Genomic DNA, 20,318 nt, shown 5'->3' with positions numbered 1-20,318 from the left:
CTCGGTTTATGCATAAATATAACCGGGGTGGGCTCGCCACACTTCTCTACCCCCCGCCCCCCAGCCCAGGAAGAGAAGAGGGAGAGAAACAAGACGGGGTGGGGGGGGCGAAAACTCCCGGTGAGGTCATTCCAATGAGAGCGCAGGAGGCGAGCGGACAAGGTGGACTTTCCCGGCTGAGGCGCAACCCCTGAGGAGCGCGGGGCCGCGCATCCTCCGCCGGGCCGGCACCTTGGAGAGCTCCGCCGCGCCGGGGCCGCGCTCGGGGCCGCGCTCGGGGCCGCGCTCGGGGCCAGCGCGGCGGTGCCGGGGCCGTCTCGCCGCCCCACGGCAGCGCCCGCCGGCCGCGGATGCGCCGCTCCGCTCTGGCTGTCGGCGAAGGAAGAAAAGTTTGGGGGCGACTTAGGGCCGCGGGAGCGCCGGAGGAGAAGGAGGATGCGCGGTTTCCCCGGCTGATCGGGAAAGAAGGATGACCAAGGGAGGATGTGCACCAGCAGCCAGATCATCGGGAGCCTCCTGGTGCTCTCCGTGCTGGAGATAGGGTTAGGGGTGTCCAGCGTGGCCGTGGGGGCGGTCAGTTTCAGCCTGGTCCTCACAGAGCATAAACCTCAGCTGGGAGACTCTTCTCCGGTATGGAGCGGGGTGTGTGTACGTTAGCCATTTCACTCTCTCTTTAACTCTTTATGGCGATGATCAGACCGTGCGAAAGCATCCCCCTTTCCCTTCCTTTCCTTTCCTTTCCCTTCCCTTCCCTCCCGCGTGTGCATGCTGCGCCGAGAGCCTCGCCGGGTCCATCTGCGATGTGCATGGGGTACGGTCTGCATAGTCGTGGAGCGGGAGGCACGGCGGGGAGAGATGTGTGTGTTGGGCGGGGAAGACCCCCTCTTTCTCGCTCCTTTTCGTTTTTCGATTTTGCCGTGAACAATTGAACTTTCTGCGAACCCCTTCTCACACCTGGCAAAGCCCGATGCTTCGAGAGGAACACGGGCCATAGCTTACAATCTTTGAATTGACTGAGTTTTGCTTTTTAAAAAGAACAGCCCTATCCCTTGCCAGGAGACTGACAAAGGGTGTTTCAAATTAATGTCAAGGGTACGTCAGCTGAGTCCCGGGATTTTGGAGGAGAAAGAGGAAATGGGAAAAAAAGGGAAGCATTTGTTCTCATCATCTGGGCACTCTGTGCTTCTTGTAAAAATGAACAAAAAAATGAAAAAACAATAATGGGTTAATGGAAGCAGCATGTTCGTATCACAAAGCATTTCTCACTTCTCAAAAATGTTTCTTATTTTTCAAATTTGAGATACACATATTTCTAGAAAGAATTTTCCTCCATATGTTATTTATGAAACCGAGTAGGAATTACTGAATATTCAGCCTAAACATGAGTGGGCATTTTTTAAGCCCAAAGCAGGTTTTGGCCAGCTTGGATTGTACAGCTGTATTTGTAAAAGGATTGTTTGATTTGCTAGAGATAACATGAGAAATGCAAAACATTCTTGTTTGTTCACAGCATAACCTCCTGTAATTTATAGATTAATTCTGACAAAGTACTTTGTTTTATATTCTCACTGTCAATAATTATTAATTATTGGCTATAGTCATAAATATCTTTGGTAGTGTATAAACACACACATAAATCTGCATTGGAGAACAGGTAGGCAAGAAATGAAAATGAAGACCAGATCAGATAAGACAGTGGCCAACAGGAAATGATATTATAAAAATCACTTTAAAAAGAGAGGTTTCTGGTCATTGCTGATGAAGAAAAAAACCAACTTAAAAACATGTGTCTATCTGAAGATTTCATGACAGAGGGCAATATCCTGGGTTTCACTGATTCGGAGAGCTTTGATCAGTCAGTGAGATCAGTATTTTATGCAGTGATTGTATTTTGTGGCAACCCTTCCACAGCTGATATCATTTCATGACGATGCACATTTCCTGCACAACTGCCTCATTCATTTTTATGCATTCTGTTACCCCAGAGTTTGTACTGTCCATAGATAAAGATCCTATTACATTAGATGTTGTCTCCAAGGACCTTATAATTGAAGCAAGAGACAGATACAGGGTAAAAGGCTGTAAGGGAGTATGAAGAAACAACAAACCAAAACTGAGTGGTATAACAGGTGGTTGCATTAACACACCAGCAGTCTGGCTGATATCAAGCTGTTTGTAGGTAGAGTTTTAGAGAGGAATAAGACACAGGACAATAAAGTTGTTTTGCAGATGTTTACAGAAAATTATCCTCATATGTGAGTGCAGAGGCATGGAAGGGAACTCAAAAGGGCTTGTTCGTAAACATAACAAAGGATGCCCAAAACCGGAGCCAGCAGAGACTGGCATCAGTTGGTAGGATCTGAGCAAGAACTGCAGGTTGAGTAGGCAGAGAGGGACCTCAAAGAAACTGTAAAGTGGAAGCAAGCACTTTATGCTTCAGGTAGCAGAGGAAAGGAGAAATCACAGTGGCATGTAGAGTGGAGTGACATGGTTGTAAAGGCTTACTTATTTTTCCTTGAACTAAAGATCTGTGGTCTAAATTGTCATGATTATATCACTCTCTGTTCTCCTCCAACAGTTCAGTCTGTTAGGTTGCATTCTTCTGACCAGGGGACTAGAAGGTGAGACAGGACAAGAAAGGGGCCAGGGATTTGCCGTTCTCCAGGCTTATGGGACATGGGTAACTAGTTCCAAATTAAAACAACTGGAGAAAGGTTTGTTAGGACAATCCTTAGGATTGCCCTATTGCAGAAGTGGCATAAAATGCCTTCCTGTTCACTGGATATTACGCTGAGCTCATGTTGCCTGTATTAAAGACTATATCTTCCATAAAATATGTTATTTTCTTCCAATTCACACTCTTGAATCAAGGTTTTCCTTTGAGAAACATACACTAAGGAAAATAAAGGGACAATAAAGGAAAAAACTAGGTTTTTGACATGTTAGAATGCAAAACAATTAAGCTGAACAATGTCACACCTTCTGTTATAATATACTTCAAAATACGCAGAAAACCTTTGACCCTGTTCTATTCTTTTACGTGGGTGTAACTCAGCAGAGACCCAAGTTCAGAAGGAAGTAGATGAAGATAGCATCACCATGGAAACCTTAACCTGAATTGCTAAAATTTGGACATCTTAAAAATCATGCACATTCTGTCTTCTATACTTTCCTCCCTACAATGCTTTGCATTTGATGAACATTAGGCTTTTCCTTAAACGACTTGTTCTTACTGTTCACTACCTCCCTTCATACAGATAATTTACTAACATACCAAATTTGAACGATGTGAATCCCACCCATAGGATTAGAGGTATAACTGAAGTTAAGTGTGGGCTGAGTGACCTGATCATTGCATGCCCTGCAATATGTATAAACAAGCCAGGGAAAGTAGAGTACACAAGAGCTAAGAAATTGAAAGCCTAGGCAATGGCCACATCAAAAATTGCATGGAAATGGAAAAGTTTCTAAATTTGTTGTTCTCATTGGGTTTGAACTGGATTAAGATAGTAAGAATTGTTTAAAATTTAGGCAAAAGAAAACAACTGAAGGTGTGACTGACTTCTCAAATTATCTGGAGCATGTGAAGACAACTATTCAATTTACATCATAGCCAATCTGTTCTTTTAAAGATAGGCCATGGGTGCTAAATTGCAAAAACTTTCACCATAAAATAGTCCCAAATACTCTAAGATGCACATGTTATTGATTTCTGATTTTTTCTTTCTGTTTGTTATGATCTATTGGGATAAACTATTCCACAAACTGTAATCAATGTCTCCAAGATTTCTTGGTTTTCCAGAAATTAAGGTATAATTCTGAAATCCACCATTCCAACTCAGTTTTATGACATACTCTAGAAATGATCCAACCAATGAGAATGCTGAGCCACTAACATGAACACAGTAGGAATGATAGCATCCATAGCAAAGGCTTTTGCACAAACAAACAAAAAAAAATCAAAGGTTAATCATCCAAAAAGTATTCATAGATGTTTTGAAATGGTCCCACACTTTCCCATCTATATTTAGAACATAGTGGTTGCATTGCTACCACTATGAGTAGTGACTGGATATTCATACACACACATACACGTACAGAGAGAGAGAGAATGAGAGACAAAAGCTACATCTTTAGGTAAATATGCCATCTATCTTCATATGCAAGAGAGATACTCAATGATTCACTGATGGCTATGCCCCTCAAGAGTAATTGTTTCTTCCTTTATTAAAACAAATATCTAAATTTGTTTGAGAGATATGCATTTTCTATATGTTGGTCTGCCTGCCTGTCTGTAGATAGAGGCAGAATTATTGTATGCATGATTTTTGATGTTAGCAAAGTGGAAGTCTGCCTGCCCATTAAAAACCTGCATTTATAGTTTGGCTACAGAAATTTGTTCCAAGTTGACACTTGAAATATTTGATTCCAATTATTTGAAGGAAAAGTGTCAGTCTGTGTGGAGTTCTCCCAGAGCAAGAACATCATTTTAGATTATTAAATCAATGTTGGTGGCCTAAAATTTCAAAACACTAAATTTTGCATTTAGTTTTTACTGCTGCCAAGTTTCCTTTGGAAAGAACAGTCAAACTATTTTTTCCCTAAAATAACACTAAAAAATTCACATTATTGTTTAGCATGCAGATGTGATCCTACTTTATTTTAACATGTGCATTGCATTTTCATCAAACTGACCATATTTCTGTCTGGCTCCTGCTCCTCTCCTCTGAAATGAATCTCAGGACTTTCAGTGAGCTCAGTGGAAGTTGGGAAGAGTTCCATACCTATAGATGAAGAAGTATGTAGTAAGTGTGGGAGCTTTTTGCGTTACATGGACCCAGGACAATTCACTCCAGCTTAAGTCTTTCCATAGGTTTTCTTTATCATTCATAGACTCCAAAGGCATAAACCAATCTGGAAAATGGTCCATCTAAGGGTACTTGTAGTTTCTGGGTTGTATTTAGAGGTTCTGTTAAATATAGACTAACTTAGGCATATGCTTAAATGTTTTGCTAAGATAAGACTTTAGTTCACCTGCAGGGAATTTTTTTTTTTGAGATGTAAGCAGTCATACTCTAAACTAAATATTTCATACAAAACCAACAAAAAGCATTATTTCTTTTTGTTATTCTGAAAGGCTAAAAACAAATTAAATAAATATTATTATTTTGTGATGAGAATTTAAGTGTTTTTAGAGACAAACAGAGGTTTTTTGAATCACTGATAACAGGCAGACTTTCAGATTCAGCAACACACTTCTAAATTTTCTTGACTGTTTCCAAAAACCACTTCCCATTTCTAAAGCATCTTTGCATGTCTAGAACCAGATGAAGGGTGACACTGGAATGGAATATAAACTGCTTGAATATCGCTTGAATCAGTGAGAATTGTACCAGCAACTGAGCTGATGACACCCAATAGCACACTGCCAGATCAAGGTATTAGCTATGTTTTAACACTAGATCTCACTTACAATAGAGCCTCCACTCTCAGCATGACTGATTTGATGGGACACAAGTGTTGCTTCTACTTCTGTGTCTGCATGACTTTCGGTCCCCACAACCTCTTGCGTGAGACATCACTGTAAGTTTCCAGCCTCCTTTTGCAAAGATTATTGTGTTTCTCTGTGGAGAGGACAGAAAAACCTACTACCTAGGCTTTCTCTTTTTGCCTGTTGTAATTTTTCTTTATTTTGATTCCTTTGTTCTCAGGAGTGGATTCTGTGCCCTTTATGCATGCACTAAGAAAACGTAATTCTTGTTCTGAAATACTGCTTTGAAAAAGACCTACAGTTAGAGATACCTCCCCTGCTTAGTTCATCCATTAGAGATTTCAGGTTTTTCTCATTTGGATGGAGTTTAAATATTATTAAATATAGTCATCCTTTCCTTATGTTATTAATTTCAAATTCCTGGTTATTCTCCTGGAAATCCCATGTTTATGCAGCTTCAGTATAAAACATAGATTTTCTGGCTTAGTACTAACAACAGTAAATAAAAGTGAAGCTGTTGATTGTCTCTTGATGTTTTAGTCTTCCAAGTAGAGGATCATTTGAATAGGTATGATAAACTTCTATTTTCACTGTGTTATATTCCTTTTTAGAATAATTTCCCTTCCTCTATTTCATCAGAGAAATATGGATGGCCCAGAATTACAGAGGACTTTCTATATGCAGGACTTTTTATATGGTTGTCTTCTTTGTCATGGACAATGACTAGGGATCAAGCAGTCCTTATATCCAACAGGTTTTCTGTACTATTTTGTTCAGCCTGGCTCCAGGATTTTTTTTTCACATACAGTTTTCATTTTTTCAAGGGAATTACACTCACCATTGGTTTTGCCTCTCAAAACAGAAGACAGAAAGGTTTCTTATCTTCAATATATGAAATAAAAATACTTCTTTTTTTCTGTATAGTGGCAAGCAAGAAATCTTTGGCTTTCTGCAAATATAACTAGTTTTTATATATTAAAAAATCAGTTTTGATTTTTTTTTCAGACTACCAGGAAGAAAGTAGGCATTTTCCTGGAGAATGTGGAAGAGGCCAAGTCTTTTGTTCCAGAAATATGAAATAGGGATGGATCCAAACCACAGAACTTGAATCTAAATTGAGATTTCAGCCTCCTTACCAAAGTTTCTGGGTGTTTGGATCTGAGGTTTTGTTTCAAGCCAATATTTAATATAAAGTAAATTAAAGCAGGCTCGAAATAAACATTGCCATTTTCTGGGAGGTGCTTGGATTTTTATTCCAAAGTTCAACAGAGAAAAAGAGAGATTTTCTAATATGAATATTGAACATTAGCAGGCACAGCTGCAGTATGAATGGCAGAGAATCTACTGACGCTACTGCATCACCCACCTTGCAATCACACTAGTGCTATCAGAGTGACTCCGACTGATAGTGAATCATCCCTGAAAGGGGGATTGAGGCACTCACAGCTCACTGAGTTTAAGTATCTTTTATGCTTTATAGTATCTTTCTTTGGATTTTTTACCATTCACCCAATAGCGGTTATGCCCCTGTCTATTTTTGGATGATACACTCATAGAGTCATAGGATCATAGAATAAGGGTTGTAAGGGACCTTAAAGATCATCTAGTCCTAACTGTCCCTGCCATGGGCAGGGACACCTCCTACTAGACCAGATTGTTCAAGGCCATATACAACATGGCCTTGAACACTGCCAGGGCTGGGTCATCCACAACCTCCCTGGGCAACTTGGTCCAGTGTCTCACCATCCTCACAGTAATGAATTTCTTCCTAATATGTAGCCTAGATTTCTCCTCTTTCAATTTATATCCATTATGCCTTGTCCTATCACTAGTCAGTTCCTGATGAAATGTCCCCCTTTGGCTTCCCTGTGGGCCCCCTTCAGATACTGGAAGGCTGCTATGAGGTCTCCATGCAACTCTCTCTTCTCCAGGCTGAACAGCCTCAACTTTCTCAGCTTGTTTTCATAGGGGAAGTGCTCTAGTCTTATCGAATTTCTGGCCCTCCTCTGGATTTGGTCCAATAATTTCAATACATGCCTGCTCTGCTAGTTTTGACCCAAAACATCATGTATATATAGGAGTATGAATAAGTCTGCAACAAAAATTAACCCCAGGATCAGTAAGGATTGGTTGTAATTAGTGATTTATGTAGGTTTTTAAGTGAGCTTTTAGATCTTTTAGCATTTTATGGTTTGTTTGTTGTTTTTTTTTCCTGTGGATAATAATTAAAATGAAAGTCCAGCAGTGAGACATCTGTTTAAGTCCCAGCTGAAGGTCCCTCTCTGGCTCCAAGGACATTTCGTAGGCCTTAGGAGTTCAGCTTATCCTTAATGAAATCTTTTAGCCTTATTCTCTGCATGACCTGTGAACACTTCATGAACTGAACATTCTTTGCAAGGTGCTTATTTTCAGTGATATATTTCTTTTCCACTTCTAATTTACTGTATTTTCAATATAAGTGTCTTTGCCTGGCTTACCTCAGGTGTGACAGGGTTGGTTGGTAAAACTTGATTGAGCATAATCAATGATCAAGAAGAAAGGAGCGAGTCCTCACAATGACAGGATTAGTTAGTCATGGGCAAACTGTAGTCCAGAAGAGCTCAACAGTTAGAAATCAAGTTTAACTGGTAAGACATTTACATGAAGATGAAGCCTTTTGGGATAGCCATGAACAAAAACAGAGTGGCAAAACAACAGAACCCTTAGTGACTCTATTCCAGTTGGCAGTATTATAAAATAGAAAATTTCTAATTAAAAGCCAAACAGGAACAAACACAAGAAATTCTTTTTCAGTCTGATTTGTATTCACATCCTTTTTCTGGTACAAAGAGCTAGTGTAGTTTCTCCCATTCAATTATCAGCTGATCACAACACTGGGACATCAAAATTTTTACAGGAAATGCCTATAGCACCATGAGAAAAAAAATCCCAAATCTCTATCTATTCTATCAAAAAGTGGAGAACAGTCTATCACATAATGTCCCACGGAAATGCTAACCTTTCTGGAGGTCTCCACATTGAGAAGCCAGCTAAAGAAACTCTGCATGAGCAGTATTCCTGAGCCCTGGGTATAGCTAATACTCTCTCCATAAAGCAGGTTTCCACTGCTTCCAGTGAATCAGAAGAGAGTTGTAGACTTGGTTCATAATTTTCAAAGATTTGCATGAGGTTTAATTGCCTGACTGTGGTTCAAATTCATGCATTGGTTTTTAGCTGCAAAATGCCTGCTGTCATAAATAAATAACCATACTGGATTTAAGGCAAAACCTTTCTCCATGAATGCAATACACAGTCATCTAAAAAAAACTCCAAACAAACCAACAAGCTAAATAACTAATCTTTTGCTACTGCCCAAGTGCTTTTCTTCCAAGGTTTTTAACATATTCAGGCACATAAGTGCATTCAGTTTCACAACTTTTTTGTCTCACAGTCCTATGGATTATAAAACTTTGGCATGTTCTCACAGAGAAGAACATGGAAAAAGCAGGAATACCCACTTTTTCTGAGTTAGAATAGAATAGAATAATTTCAGTTGGTTCTCTGTTTAGTTCTTTAACTATGGGACATGTTGTTTCTTGTGTATATGTATAAATACTGTAGATGTTTGCTGGCTAGGCTTTGCAAACGATGATTTAGGAAGGGCTTTCACCACGTGGGTGTGTCCTTTGAGCCTGCGCAGTGGATTTTTCAGGTGAGACACAGCGTGCGCAGAACTGGTCCCACCCTTTAACTCCTGAGGTTCATCTGCCACGGCCGAGTGAGCTTGGACGGTGACAGTGAAGTCCTCAGGACCAGAACCTACAGCCTCTGTTATTCCCAGGAGGTCTCCCATCCAAGTACTAACTGAAGCTCACCTTGCTTAGCTTCTGAGATCAGACGGGATTGGGCATCAGGGTGGCATTTACCTGCCTATACTGTAGATGTAGAGAGAGAGAAAATGCATACAGAGTATACATGACACAGTATATAAAATACTATCATAAAGTCTTGGAATTTGTCAAGTTGGAAGGGACCCATAAGGATCATCAAGTCCAACTCCCTGCTCCCTGCTCCTCCTGACACTAAACTATATGACTAAAAGCATTTGTCCAGAATGCCCCTTTACCTTTGACAGGCTTGGTGCCATGATCATTTTCCTGGGGAGCCCATTCCAGTGACCAATGATCCCCTCAGCAAAGAATCTTCGTCTGATGAAACTTCATTCCATTTTCTCATGTCCTATCACTGATCATCAGAGAGAGATCAGCACCTCCCCCTCCACTGCCCACCTCAAGGAAGGTATGCACTGTGTGGAGGTCACCCCTGATCATCAGAGAGAGATCAGCACCTCCCCCTCCACTGCCCACCTCAAGGAAGGTATGCACTGTGTGGAGGTCACCCCTGATCATCAGAGAGAGATCAGCACCTCCCCCTCCACTGCCCACCTCAAGGAAGGTATGCACTGTGTGGAGGTCACCCCTCAGGCTTTTCTTCTCCAAGCTGAACAAACCAAGTGACCTCAGCACTCCTCGCAAGTCTTGCCCTGGAGACATTTCATCATCTTGGGCACCCTCCACTGGACACACTCCAATAGTTTGATATCCTTCTTATGTTGAGGCACCCACAACAGCACACAGTGCTCAGGGTGCAGCTTCACCAGTGTAAAGCAGAGAAGGACAATCACTTCCCTCAGCTGGCTGGTGATGCTGTGCTTGACGCACCCCAGGGCAGAGTTGGCCTGTTTTGCTGCCAGGGCATGCTGCTGACTCATATTCAACCTGTCATCGAGCCAGACCCTCAGATATCTTTTCATACGGCTGCTTCCCAGTTACTTGTTCCTCAAAATTTATGTATAACCAGTATTATTACACTGTCCTAGGTGCAGAATCCAGCATATGATGGTGATTGCCAAGCTTTCTAGTCTATTCAGATTTCTCTATAAGGCCTCTCTATGCTCAACAAACTCCACAGCATCTTTAGTTTAGTATCATCAGCAAACTTCATGTACGTTTGACTACTGCATCCAGATCTTTACTCCAGGCAGTCTGTCAGATACTTTAAATGGTATACAGTAATCACTACTTGTTTTGAGAAGCTAGTACTTTAGGGCTTGTAGATTAGTTCCATTGACTCTAACTGGAGCAAAATTAGAGCATTCTTGAAAAAATGGGTGACCTACTCTTTCATATTCTTGCAGCTTTGAAGGAAAATTATCAAATTCACAGTTTTTTAAACTAGTTAAAACTATTCTGATGGTATTTTCCAGAACTCATTAATTTTTCTATATACAAAAACTTCCTTTCAATCCTATTCACTCACTACAGAGAGAAATTATATTATTAATCCACTTAAATCTGAATGAATAGAACTTAATTACAAAGATGTCTTCAACCAATTCCTTTTGAGGTTTCTACATTAATGTTGAGAAATACAAAACACTACATGTGAAGATCTGAAGCATGCCTTCAGTGGAAGGCAATCTGCAATGATAGGACTGAAACTCCAGAACTTCAAAGAAAGCCTGACTGAAAACTTACAAAGCAGATATGATGAGCTGAAATCTCCTCTGCCTGTGGGAAAGATGTAGAGGGAGCATTACCCATTGGTGATTTTTGTTTGTTTGTTTTGTCTTGCTTTGTTTTTATTGTTATTCCAGTCAGTGGGCTCTAGTAGCAATTACCTGTTGTATGTCCTGGTATGTCCTGAGTCATTCAACACCATGATCTACATGACTCAGTGCTGTCCATAATCAGACTAATATTAAGTTCACATCCCATGCTTAATGTAAGGTAAATAATATACAAAATTTAACCACATTCATTGTGGGTAACTGATTTGATGGGTCTAACTCAGAGTAAAAACACATCTCAAGGCTTATGCTTAGCAATATGCACAAATTACTTCAGTTGGAGGGAGATAAACTATGTATCTCCTTAACTGAAATAGTGAAGTTGCAAAATTATAGAGTGTTAATGAGATGTACCTGCAATATATTACATGGCCCCTGAATGGTGTATAAAAACTGCTTAGGTTTTCAGTTTTGTTTTGTTTTTTTTTTTTCATTTCTTATGTAACACTCAGGTCTGTTCTGCGATTTAATCATAAATCAAAGTCAAACACAGTCTTTTGCTAGAAATACCATCTCAGTGCAAAAAGAATGTGGAAAAATCCAGTTTTAAAATTACAAAATTTCTTCCCAATAGGGGTATAGGGTCAGCTTTACTGAAAATAAGTAGCCTAGAATTCTTAATAAAGTTGTTTATGGGGTATAGAGGAAATCCTTTGACAGTATTACTAACACCTGGAGAAGGTCTTACTGCTTTCATACAGCTACTACCATGACTGCTCACTGTTTTCTTTGTGAAACTTTTCTGTAGGAGGAAAAAGAGACATCAGAGAAAATCATTGGTCTTTGACAAAGGTCACTAAAAAGCAGTAACATCTACTCGTATCAGCTGGTAAAGAGTGTTTCTGGTTTTGTTAATTAGTTTTTTGCCTAATGCTTGATGCCACAATTAGCAGATCAGTTTGTGTGAGGGAAGTACAAAAAAAAAAAAAACTCAACCTAAAACACAGATACATTCATGCTATCTCTTGCAAAGTGAACTATCTAGAATCTGAAGCAGACCTTCCTGTATGATTAGAGTAACCACACCAAAGGTGTACTTCTATTTACACCTGCAGCCACAGAGGTGACTGAATTACATTCTTGCCCGGAGTTCCACTGTCTTGAAGACAACAATCCACGTATGATCCCTCAGTTCAGATGATAGGATAAATGCATTAAGTGCCTAAGCTATACTTGAAAGTAGATGATTTGGATCAGTGACTACTACCTTGCTAAATTTTCTGAGGAAAAAAAACAAACAGTAAAAAAGCATTTTCTTGCTTGCAACACTGGGGATTTTTTTACAAGTTGTTTAGCCAAGAAGCTTAAAATTTGGATTTTCTTTCTTTTCTTATGAGTAATCATGCTCACTCTGATTTCTCATTCCAGTTTCTTAACAGGTAAATGTGTTCATGGTTGAGTTATAACTTCCTGAAACATAAGGTTTGTGATAAAAATGCTGACAAGTGTAATCATTGCCTAAATTACTGTTGTGGTTACCACCACAGCAATACAGTGGGATTTAAACTTCTGATCTTAAATGATGAAATAATTGTTTCTTGTTTTTTTCTTTGCAGTTTCTGCTTTGCGGCATATGTGGAATATTGTGCGCCAAAAAAAAATCTGGACTTGTTGTAAGTTTTTCCACTGCATCTATAGCACATAAGTATTTGAAAGGCATACGTATCTAAATTGAACTCTTTACTGGAGGCATTCTGTGTCTAGGTGTTTTTGATGAAAACTCAGAAAAATTGCAAGTCAACGATCCAAATAAGCAATCAACATTTTTGGATAATCAAGCAAAACAAGACAGTTCTGAAATTTCCTTTATAGGTCGTGCTATTTAAGCCACATATCCCTATTTATCCTTGTCTGGAGAAACTTGGATGGGAAACCTCTTGACACAGATTTATGTCAAGTCAATAAACATTTCCCAGTAATGCCACTGGATTGTATCTTCTCTCACAAAACAACACTGGGCTGCCATCTCAGTAAGGCTGTTGACCATGATTGATTCTAGATATTATATCTGTTAAGTGTTTTAATAAGTGTTTTTTTCAATCTGAAATATCTATAAGCCAGTATTAAAGTGATAGCAGATGTTTTCTGTCTCTTCTAAGAAACAAAAGTACAGTCATTTTTGTGACTGCAGCAAAATGGTGTTGTTACTACACAGCAGAACTTTATGTTAAAGACATGATCCTATTGTAAGTGATAATGCCTGACTTAATTTTCTGTCAGCTTGATTATTCTGCCACATACAAATGGATGTCACATAAAACCAGCGTGAGTGCAAAGGGAATCAAGGATTCTCTCTGATTATTTTTTAGTATCAGTGAGCTATCCTAAACCCTGTTACAATGACAGTGCCATTTCTCAAAGCATGTGTACCATAACTCGTTTCTAAAATCTGTCTGTTCTGGTGATCTCATGGAATAGTCACTTGCCAGTAGACTGCAATATACAGGCTCAATGCCACATTCCAGATGAAATTCTCATCCCAGTCGTGTACAGAAGCAGTCTGTAAGGCTCCATAAATTGTTGCTACCACAGTAGGTAAGTACATATGCAAAGCCATATTGAGAAACATCAAAGGCCCATCTAGGTCAACATCTGACAGGTCAGCAGTATCAAGGGAAGTGAGTAAGATAACTTAGCACTGTCTCTATAATAAGACTTTTTGCTCTTGAGTCATTTGTGGCTCAAGGACATCCTGAACTAGGGTAGCATCTTTGTGATTAAAAGCAGTAAGAGATCTTTAAACATGTCTAACTAATTGTAACCTGTTTCACAGCCTTCCAAAATTCCCCAAAACATTTAATCAAGTTAAAATCAAGTAAACCAAACTAACCAACCAAACACAGTCACCTAACTGATCTTCTCTAGAGCAGCATCACAGATTTCTTTGTTGTCTCTCTTGCTTCTTTGACCAGCACACTCACCTTGAATATTTTTGAAGTCCCCCCAAAAGCTGCAGAAAGCCTCCAGTTTGCTGTGTGATTGAATAAATCATAACTGAGCAAGAGGCAGAGTCAGATGGCACACAAAGCAAGAGAGATTCACTACAAATATGTGAGGCATTCACTCCTGAGGTGTGGTGAGAAACTGCACAATAGAAAATTGCAACACATTCTGCCATGTTGCTGTTTTACATGAAGAGATGGAAATCAGATTTGTGTCCTAGCAGTCCTTCTATTGACTAGGTTTTAACATCATCTACTCATTTTACCCAGCTTTATCTTATATGCAAGGTCAGCCTTAACTCTTACACACCAGAAGGTAATGTATTGCCTTGGAGCAATGTGGGAGCTGAGGGAGTTAAAAACAAGTGTCTCTGTGGTGTTTTGCAGTCAATGATGGTATCAAATAATTGAATTATGGTTGGTCTCATTTTTTATATGCATGAATCCATCTCTGAAAAATGTTACTGTGACATAACTTCTCTTGTCTCTCCTGACAGATGATACTTTTTTCTGCCTGTTGCATCTGTGGACTAATTGGAGGAATCTTAAATTTTCAATTTCTTCGTGCTCTCACAAAGAAGTCGTCTGCTCTCTATTCTTTGCATCTTGCCTCCATGTCTCTTGCATGCATTGGAATTGGTGGTTGCACTCTTTCTTCGTGGCTCACTTGTCGGCTGGCCAGCTATGAACAAAGGCGAATGTTCTCAGAAAGAGAACATTCATTGCATCACTCCCATGAAATGGCAGAAAAAGTGAGTTGTGCGTCCTCCGTTTTTACTTCTGCTTCTCCTGAAATGTTACTGTATGTGTTAAAGTTTACAATTGGCAAGAGATGTATTCAGTTTCCAGTTTTATATGAGAAAGAGCTTCTGGGAAATGAAATGCTGCCATTCTGTGTAAGCTTTATTACGTTGCATTATATGGAGCTATTTTTAGGTACTGTATATTTGCAGTACATCCATTTCAATGAAGTACATCCATTTTCAACATAATTTCATTGTATAGCTATTCAAGGACTTAGCTGCTAAATATAGCACTTCATAAATAATTGGAAGCCTTGTTAATATGGATTATCATGTGTTGCACTGTGAAAAAAGCACAGAATGCTTTCTATAACCATATCATTGCATGCTTCCAGGATTTAATCAATTTCTTCCTCTCGCGAGTACTCAGCTTATAAAGTAGGCTATTTAAACACAAAAGCCACAGTTCACAAATCTAGATAACTGAACCCAAGCATCTGTGGGCACATAAATGAAACTACTAATTTGCAGTCACAAATGAGTAGCATTTGCTTCCTTGCTCTATTAAAAGGAAGTTTACCAAAGTGTGTAGGAACATGTTTAGGTACTGGAACTGAAGTTCCCAAAGCTGAACACACAGGGTCAAAACAAGTAATTGAATGGAATTCTTGAAATCAGCTCCTTGACTTTACAGATCTGATTAATATTTGAGGAGTTAAATGTTCACTGCTACCCTGTGCTTGACTTAAAATCCAATGTCCTTCATTTGAGAAACAAGTAGAAAAGAGAACATAAGTCAAGGGGAATGCTCACCTAAACTTCCACATGTAAGTTTGCATTACAGTTAAGTTCAACAGTCTGTATCATATCTGAGACTTTTGAACAGCAGAGTGAGAATTAATTCACTCAGACTGTAGAATGTTTTCAAATTCCCTGACAAAACATGATGTAGCAGTTAATTGTCCATTAAATAAAAATTACTTGTCACTATTCTTTGGTTTCTTAACTGAGATGAGACTCCAAGTAGAAATAAATACTGAATGCACCCTAGATGATATTTGAAACATGTTTTAAAAGATGATATTTGAAACATTTTAAAAAGTTAAATAGTAAAGGGTACAACAGCAACATAAAGCAGGGTGATAAAATCAAGGTAAGAGATACATTTCTCCATCTCATTTTAAAATGAAGTAGAACTCTGATGAGCTATGTAGACAAGTATGGTCATGGTCTTTCAGATGATAGGCTAGATCTTGACTTTCAATGAGGCTCTTGTCTCAAAAGGGACAAAGGTGTAAGAAAAGAAGAGAGGGAAAGGAAAAAGAAATGGCCTAGGAAGAAAAACCTTTGAAAATAAAAACACCTGCCCATCCTATCAATTTGGGCTGAAGATGACTATGTGTTGTAGTCCTTCACTGCTTACTTCCCTGGCCTGTTGACCTACTGAGCTTTTTGACACTTGGCAGCAAGGACTGCCAGGTGTCCACTTATCTTGGGTGAAGCGCCATGATGCATATGCAGAGCAACCCTACTGCACATGCTCAGCAGATGTGGGATGCGCCCCACCACTGGTGGACTTTTCGCATGTTTGCTGGAGGATCAAGTATGCATGCACAGATGGCCTGACCTGGGACTTCTTAGACCTGTGGACTGCCTGTTGCTGGCAGGTTTAAGTATGCTAGCTCATGGCATGCCCCTAAAAATAAAAAAGGCTACGTAAAAGCTTACATTAAATTAGGCCCTGATTTAGAAATAGCTTTAAAGTGTTTTATATATATACTATTTTGTATATTTATGCTGATATACAGTAATATAGACATGTACTGCATGTGCATTTGTTTGTGCTATATTTATTGTATAATTGTTATATTTATATTAGAGATTGAGGGGTATTGAAATAACCGACCTGCCCAGCTGCCCGGTGATTCCCCCGACACCAGAATTACCTCCAAGGTACGCTGAACACTAGGGAGCTACCATGTTGTTATGTCACTTCAGGAAGGGCCACCTCTTAAGAGGAAGTCATAGTTTCAGCTAATCAAAGTTGGCTGATGCTATGATGTCACTCTGAGTCAGGAATGGTGCTTCCAGGCAGTGACATAACTCTACATGGTGAACGCTGCAATCTGGAAGTAAGTTGAGTATTTAAAATATTCACCCTAGTTATAGGCATCCAAATACTCTTATTTGGATGTAGTCACCATTGATTCACTCTGCTTCTAATCTGTGTGCTCCTTCATTCCTTGAATTTAGCAACTTGTTTTTATTTAAATGTAGTAATACTTTTTAAAAAATAATAGGAATATTGGGGAAAATAAATGGGGTTTGATATTTTTTGAAGTTGTAGTGACATTCTAATAGCTGATGTCTGCAGAGGATTCAAGTGAAAAAGGTGACAAAAGGAAACTTACACACACTCATGAGTAGCCTTCTGACAGATCATTGCTATCAAAATGTGGCTGACTGATAGTTCCTATTAAATGGCTTTGGTATTCTTTTTTTCCTTCCCAGCTGACAGATATCTTCAGCATAGATCCAACAAAGGCTTTAGGCACCTCCAAGTAAGCAACGCATAGTACCTTTCCTCAGAGCAGACAACCCCCAAACTTGGATCCAGAGTCCAGTGTTAGGCATGCCTGTTCTTTGTTTTTCAGTATATGAGGAGAATAAGGCACCATACAAAAACATCCAACACCATCGTCTGCAAATAGAGACCTGTGTTGTAGAAAATACTCAAAATTCAGTAAATTTACACACCTTGTTTTCTCTGAAACTTATACTTGATTCAGGAGTATTAATTGGCAAGGCTGCTTGGTTTGATGGCCCTAAGCTTACTTTGTAGAGAGGAATAGGAAGGGCATCCTTTCTTTCAAAAAACTTTGCAGGGAACAATTAAGTTTTGTGATTTACTTTAAAATTTAGCTGGTAATACCTGAGAGGAGGCATCAGGGCTTCCACTTTATGTTAAACTCCAAGTTCAGGTCTTTGCTTCTCAAATGTTGTGGATTAAAAGAAGAGAGAGAAAGAGCAAGACTAGTAATAAAGACAAAGTTGCATAAATTTTTTCTCTTGACTAAGAATCTCAGCTACTATGCTATAGAGTCAGGCTCTTTCTTTCACTCTCTCTCTGTCTAGGCCAATGAATCTTGCTTCATTTTTTTTCCTAGAAGCTTCCATAGGAAGGGAAACAAACAAATCCCTTTTATTCCACATTTTCTCTAAGTGTGCCTAGAATGAAGAACAGGTGAATTTAATCTTTTAACACAGAGAAGAACTTCTGGTCCTCATGTAACTATTACAGAACTAGTTCCACAGTGGCATCTCCAAATCATCTACCTGAATTTTAAAAACACCACAAGATGCACTTTTATGTATGCCTATTCCTGTTGCCATAGTTATATTCTCTGTCCTTGGACATAAGCATCAGCTCACTTATTTCTGCATCCAGATTCAATATGTTATGAAATAGGCTTAGGACTGCTCATAATAAGGCAGTTCTGACCATAAACTCAATGTGGCTTTGCAGCCTTGAAGGTCAGGGAATTGCTTAATTAATGTAAACATCTCTATGCTTAGGCAGCTGCTAAGTGGGTATTGCTTGGATTTCAATTTGAGAATTAGAAAATCAACCTCCAAACAAATCTGGGTTTAGGTGCTTTAGGATTCTGACTCATGAGCAGGTCAGCTTACTCTGGGATGACTCACCTGCCACTGGAATAGCAATTACTGAACTGCTAAAAATTGTAGACTGGTATATTAAGGAAAAATGAAAATCAGTCTCATCCTAAGGAAAGCAAGCAGTTAAGATCCTTAAATCCTGTTTGGATCTAGACCTACTTCACAAATGTCTATCTTAGCAAGCATTGAATGGCATCTACTTCTAGCATGTCAGCACAGAAAAGGGTTTGAATGGAAACAGAGACTTCACTACCATCTCATTCTTTTTGTATATTAGCACAAATGCTTGAATTGATGCAATTTCAAAGGAAAATGTCAAAAAACTTGCACAGATGCCATCAATGCTGTATGTGTGGTCTGAGTGTAATGTCCAACCCAATCACTATCAATGAGTCTATCAGCTTTCAAGTGTACTTAATTTATGTAGGAAGGAACCTGATTTTTTTCCTTATAATGAGATTTATCAAGCCAAATAAAAAAATGTTAAGTTTTTCTGAATGTTTGAAATTCAGAATTTGTTCAAATTTTGTTACAACTTTATCTAACTGAATTTTGAACACCATAAAGTTATTCTAATTAGTGTTTGCTATTCTTGTTCCAGGAAATGACAGACAACCTAAGCAATGGTGGCCCACATCTGATTTATAATGGAAGTGTATATTAAGAGATTTTTAAAAGTTCCATGGAAAGAAGTGGGTTTAGAACTTTCTTCAAGAAAAACAAACAAACAAACAAAAACAGACTCCAAGAAATTGAGAAAATGGAACTATCTTAGCTTTTTTGGATCAAATGTCACAACTGCAGATCAGCACAGTTGCAATTCCCTTTTAGAGCTATGTTCAAAATTTGTCTCCTAAACATTTTGCGGATATACAATATTTATTCACTTCCTGGCTACTGTCTTTCAGTTTTTTGTCTGAATAACTTTTCAGAATTGTGATAGTATTTGAAATAGACTTCTCAAGACTCTTATTCTCATGAAGACTCAAAAAACAGAAAAAAAATTAAACTGGATCACATTTAGCCAACTCACAGGAGAAGGCAGAGGAAGAATGGCTCAGGGGAATATTATTCTCCTCTCCACTTAGCAGCATCTGGTGTGATATGATGGCTTCAGATCATGGCATATTACAGTAACACATCTGCAAAATCTCCCTCCACACATTTGGAATGCATCCTGCCTCAGTTTTCCCAGTAGATCATATGAAGAGAATGCAAAGTCCTCTTCCAAAAGGCTCCCATTTCACATCCAGAGAGTAAATGAACAGTGTGCTGAAAACAACACCAATGTCTTTGTTTTGAAAGACAGAATGCTCTAAGAATGCCATAAATCTAAATCTCAATAATGCCTTGTTGTAAAGAAATTGTAAATATTTCCAATTTGTGAATGAAGTATATTTCGTAATTTGTTCATAAAAGATGACAAATAAAATGAAAACTAAATCAAAGATTTTAGAGACATCTTTTGGTTGCTTTTTTTTTCATGTTAGAATGATCTTGCAAAGCTGAACTGTCATGCTTGCAGTTTTGCACAACATGTTGAAGAGTTCCTAAAAGGGTGAAGCAAGTTCAGAAAGGAGAAAAACGAAAGCTGAACAGAGGCACCGCCAAGGTCAGAACATACTGGCAATTCTTCACATCCACAACGGATTTTGGAGTATGTTAAACAGCATGTATGCTAAGGCAGCAGCTTTAACTGACCCCAAACTTTATTGTAGGACCTACTTGCTCATATAGCCATGAAAAATTGGAGATGCAATCTGTAACAGAATATATACAGCATAATTTTCTTAGAAAATATTCATATAAAATTACTTATATATTACATAGTGAGTATATGACTGTCCTATAAAGCC

General features: G+C 38.9%; 1 protein-coding gene across 4 annotated transcripts; it reads left to right on the top strand.

Annotated features, from left to right (window-relative positions):
* The first annotated feature begins 289 nt into the window (after positions 1-289).
* On the top strand, positions 290-19,809 carry TMEM196 (transmembrane protein 196). Of its 4 annotated transcripts, none has more exons than XM_071560153.1 (5): positions 290-630; positions 12,656-12,712; positions 14,539-14,793; positions 16,664-16,737; positions 19,064-19,117. In XM_071560153.1, the coding sequence occupies exons 1-5, from the start codon at positions 484-486 to the stop codon at positions 19,068-19,070; spliced, it is 540 nt and encodes a 179-aa protein (XP_071416254.1). In that variant the 5' UTR covers positions 290-483; the 3' UTR covers positions 19,071-19,117. The 4 variants fall into 4 exon arrangements, with proteins under 4 accessions (XP_071416254.1, XP_071416253.1, XP_071416256.1 ...); XM_071560152.1 differs by having other exon boundaries at positions 290-648; XM_071560155.1 differs by lacking the exon at positions 16,664-16,737 and having other exon boundaries at positions 19,064-19,809.
* Positions 19,810-20,318: the final 509 nt, after the last annotated feature.

Source organism: Pithys albifrons, chromosome 7, assembly GCF_047495875.1.
Source record: "Pithys albifrons albifrons isolate INPA30051 chromosome 7, PitAlb_v1, whole genome shotgun sequence".
NCBI classification, from domain to species: domain Eukaryota; kingdom Metazoa; phylum Chordata; class Aves; order Passeriformes; family Thamnophilidae; genus Pithys; species Pithys albifrons.
This window is presented reverse-complemented; position numbering and strand designations above follow the sequence as displayed.

Coding starts and splice junctions, on each gene's coding strand:
- TMEM196 (XM_071560152.1), top strand. CDS start 484: ATGTGCACCAGCAGCCAGATCATCGGGAGCCTCCTGGTGCTCTCCGTG. Junction 649..12,655: donor CGGTATGGAGCGGGGTGTGT/GTACGTTAGCCA, acceptor TTTTCTTTGCAG/TTTCTGCTTTGCGGCATATG. Junction 12,713..14,538: donor AAAAAAAATCTGGACTTGTT/GTAAGTTTTTCC, acceptor CTCTCCTGACAG/ATGATACTTTTTTCTGCCTG.